The 4312-nt window shown below is 39.6% G+C and overlaps 1 protein-coding gene across 3 annotated transcripts in view; it reads right to left on the reverse strand.

Annotated features, from left to right (window-relative positions):
• Positions 1-522: 522 nt before the first annotated feature.
• Positions 523-4312, reverse strand: part of camk1b (calcium/calmodulin-dependent protein kinase Ib) — a 47003-nt gene continuing 43213 nt past the window's right edge. For all 3 annotated transcript variants that reach the window (XM_005753987.1, XM_005753988.1, XM_005753989.1), the window contains 7 exons: positions 3920-4046; positions 3652-3727; positions 3185-3297; positions 2134-2212; positions 1823-1910; positions 1447-1555; positions 523-1356 (listed from right to left, as the gene is read on the reverse strand). In XM_005753987.1, coding sequence (XP_005754044.1) covers positions 1256-1356; positions 1447-1555; positions 1823-1910; positions 2134-2212; positions 3185-3297; positions 3652-3727; positions 3920-4046 — 693 coding nt within the window. In that variant the 3' untranslated portion in view covers positions 523-1255. The remainder of the gene's footprint in view (positions 1357-1446; positions 1556-1822; positions 1911-2133; positions 2213-3184; positions 3298-3651; positions 3728-3919; positions 4047-4312) is intronic.

Here is a 4312-nt window from a genome sequence, read left to right on the forward strand (position 1 = left end):
CCATGTAGGATTTTAAAGGGAACTGAATGTAATAAATGTGAAATATTTACTTTTTATTCTTACATAAAATGCACTGAAGGGTGTAAAGTGGGTCTTTGTAAACACCAGCGTCAAAGCTGTCCCTTGTTGTTGATTTACCTTGTCGTATTGTATTTTCATTAACAATTAATGAAAAATATCATTAGCTTACATTTTATCTTCAGGCATCCAGTCTAAAATTACAGTAATTAACCGTGAAACTACATCTTAAAGCTCAAAGTATAACATGTACAAAATATGAAGTTCCAGAAAGAGGTTCTGTTGCAACAACTCTCACCAATAGACCCATCATAGTGTATATCCTAAAGGCACCTTAGACAAAGAGAAATCCCTGTGTGCAAGCGGTTAAAGAGGTTGAAGGTTGAAAAACAAATGTGAACAAAAGATAAATGGAGAAGCTGTTCCCCCTCAGAGAGCCTAACCACTGCATGGAAACACTGTATCACCACGAGAAAACCCAAATAATAAACAAAGGAACCTTTCATTGCATAAACTATTCTGTTGCTGATTGTCTAAAAGCATGACTTAAAGACACAGAATGCAGCTCTGTAATATTACAAGATTTGACTCAGTTTTTGTTTCAAATGCTGCAAAAAAAATGCCAGAAATGCTCCGTCGTTCTGGCACTGCGTCATTTGTTTCGTACTGTGATGCTGCATTACTGAAACAGTGTATGTTTTTAGAAATAGGAAAGCATGCATTGGGAAATTCTCTCCTGATCATGCAGATATTGTTTCTGGATTTGTACTTCAAAGTCTAACAGTAGGAAGGAACACACAAATATACAAAACAATAAAAACAAACAATGAGACTAATTGAATTGAAAAAACAAAAACCGCAACAATTAAAAACAGTGTCCAACAAGCTCTGTTCTGCTTCGGCAAAATCAATCCCCCCCAAGAACGATGATGGAAAAGTTCGCCTTCCCCCACTTCCTTGGTATCCTCTCCTCCTTTTAAACTCATCCCAAAAATCACCCACTGTGGTGCATCATCATCGTTATCATCAATTCTTCCACCTCCTCCACTTTCAACCGGGTTTATGACTTTCCTCTTCAGGCTGGGCTGACTTGCTCCCCCTGCAGACGAGAGGTTGGAATGACTCAGTAGTCCAGCAACCAGATAAGTGGGGAGACAGCGCCTCTGGTGCCACTGAGGGAGTTTAAATTGGAAAGTGACTTGGGATCAATTAGATAAGTAGGTGGAGCAGGTATGGATCACACCCTGCTGGTCGGGTGGCAGCGGTAAGTTGGACAGTTGGACAGAGCATCTACTCCGCTGTCGACGTTCTGTGAGCACCCTCCCTCACAGCAAGCCTCTGGGAGAGATAAAGCAGACAATATGAGTAATGAATCTACCTGACATTAAAAACGGTGAAGTATGTTACACACAGCCAAAGAGGAGCCACCTGCATCTTCCCCCGGCATCAGCAGATGAGCTGGGTTGGCTCCTTCTTGTCCCGTGCCGAGCTGGAGACGCCTCATGTGACGAACCACTGCTGTGGCATTAAACGCTTGCTGCAGAGAAGCAATAATGAAACTTCAAGAAAGGAGGAAAATCTACTTGCCAATTGTGGACAAATTAGGATCTGGATGGCAATTTAACCCACCGAGGATCAAGTCATTGTAGCTGAAATCCCTAACCCTAATTACATTTTTTAATTGCCCGGTATAGTTAAGTTAAAATATAGCAAACCAGACCAGTTTTAATCTCTGTCCTCTCCTTTAATGCTAAAAATGAAAAGAACAATGCAACATGTAAGTAGAACTGGGAGGCAGACTTACCTTCCACTTGCTCTTAGCAAAATTCTTCTTAATCTGCGCACTGACAGACTCGTGAATGTTCTTGTCCAGCGCAGTATCCCCAGCAATCCTGACAGAGGAAATGGCTTTCAGTGCGAATGTGTTTTATTTGTGTGCATAACGGATAGGAATCCGGATAGGAATTGTTCTACAGATATGGTCACACATAGTTAACCGACATGCAGTCCAAACACTTACAATATTTACAACACTTAAGTGTAATTATTGAAGATTTGAACTAACAAAATAACATTATTCTTCTTTGGAAAAATTATGTGTACAAGGAGCCATACCAGGGGTGCTGCAGAGCCTGCTCACAAGTGTAACGTATGCTGGGATCTTTCTCCATCAGATGTACTATAAAATCTTTAGCTGAAAAGGTAAAAAAATATACATTTTAAACATTATCAACTGCATAAAACTGATGTTTAATGAATGATTAATAACCATACTGTACTATCAGTCTAAAACTGGATTAAGCTTATTAATGCAATAATACTTCAGTGTTTTAACTTGACGCCAAGAGTCAAAAGTAGGAATTTTATTTTATTTTTTTACATTTGATCGTTGCCTGATCTTGCAAGTTAAACGCCTGCAGGGTAAACTTTAGGCTTGGAAGGAACAAAAAGATCAAGTCTCCGTCTGGCACTCTGTGTCAAATGGAGTGTCAGGTAGGTGGGAGATTTTTCTGCTCACTGTGAGGGTCTGTGTTTTGCAGAGAGAAGTATTCAACATTGGCGTGCAAAACTGCCGTTCACAATATTCACTATTGGATGAATGCCACCCATTCACAAGGCAATATTTTATGAATCTGGCAAAGATACTTGTAGTAAAACATTTAAATCAGCATGTACGTGTGTAGACACAAAATAATTACCATGTTCTTCCTGTCGCTTGTGGAATGCAATATCTAATGTAATTTCCAGGTGTGATTTAATGACTAGAAACCGTATCAAAGAAAGTTTTTGAAGTTTCTCCAGGACATGTGAGCACTCTGGAGTGTACAATCCCAAATAACAAATGCAGACAAGCACTGGCTGAGACTGTAACAATATAAGAAAAAGGATGTAAATTTCTAATAAATTTCTAGTGGCTCATCTCTTTCTGTGTAATCCAGAACTATCAGATTTGATTTAAAGAGGAGGATGTTTCTGACCTCAAAGAAAAAGAATGAATTAATTTGATGGTTTCCACAACACACACCCAGAACACAATCCTCTGGTGATTTGGGAAACTTTGTTAAAAGGGTGTGTTCCTTCTTTAATCACAGTTTCCAGTGTGATCAGCCTGAAAAGTATCAGTTCCAAAAAGCTCTTTATGAGAGGTCTCATGTCTGTACTGTACCTGAATCAGAGATATCGTCCCAGTACGGAGAATCAAACTCATATTCTGCTTTCAGGATCTGTTCAAACAGTTTGGCATCATTCTCGTCATAGAAGGGAGGATAACCACACAGCCTGAAACACAGAGACAGCACAGGCTGACACTTCCCTTTACAGACACGCTTCGGCTTTTCTATGATGCTAAAGCCTTAATCACTCCTTTATTTAGTAGCTCTGCTTGTTTTGATTTGGCTGATTTTAATGCTGGGTGCCCTTCCTGATGCAACCACCAAGGGATTAGTGTCTATTCCTGGGATCCAACCATGAATCCTTTGCTTGTTAGTTGAATGTTAAAATTAACACTGCTGCTGCTGAATCCAAAACATGCTGCATTCTGATTAATCCTTATCAAAACCTGACTGATAAAATATTGTATCTCTGCAGACGTGATTCATCTTGTATAAAGATACATCTAAAACATGTACTCACAGAATATATGCTATGACACCAATAGACCAGCAGTCAACTGCTTTACTGTAGGGCTTCTGAGCCAAAACTTCAGGGGCTGAGGAAACACAAGGTCATAGCTATTAAGGCACAATATAACAAGACTTAGCCTTCTTAGTCTCACTTTTTCATACACAGTACACCATCTCTGAGCCATTAAACTGTGTTAAAGCTGAGATCTGAGAAAAAGGTGGTGTACACGCCTAAAGTTGCTTTTTATAAACAGATTTCTAGTATTTGACTCCTTTACCGACATATCCAGGAGTTCCACAGGCTGTTGACATCACACTGCCAGAGCCCTCAATTTTTGACAGACCAAAGTCACTGATCATGATTTTGGAGTCTTCATCCATGCTGTAATACAGCAGATTCTCTGGCTTTGGATGGAGGGACAACAGAACAGAACGTAAATAAAATGCATCATAAAAAAAACATAAAAAGTCTTGCAAACCGAAATCCAACATCACTGGACACACAATTAATAACTAATTCTACTTTTGTTAATGATCAGCAAAGCCATACAGTAAGGGGGGATAACAGACATGTATCTAGTCTGGGGGGAAGAACGTTTTTGCCAATTCCTTTAAAGGAGTGTGTGTGTGTGTGTGTGTGTGTGTGTGTGTGTGTGTGTGTGTGTGTGTGT

Source organism: Pundamilia nyererei, unplaced genomic scaffold (genome assembly GCF_000239375.1).
Source record: "Pundamilia nyererei isolate P.nyererei 1_Seehausen unplaced genomic scaffold, PunNye1.0 scaffold00491, whole genome shotgun sequence".
NCBI lineage: Eukaryota > Metazoa > Chordata > Actinopteri > Cichliformes > Cichlidae > Pundamilia > Pundamilia nyererei.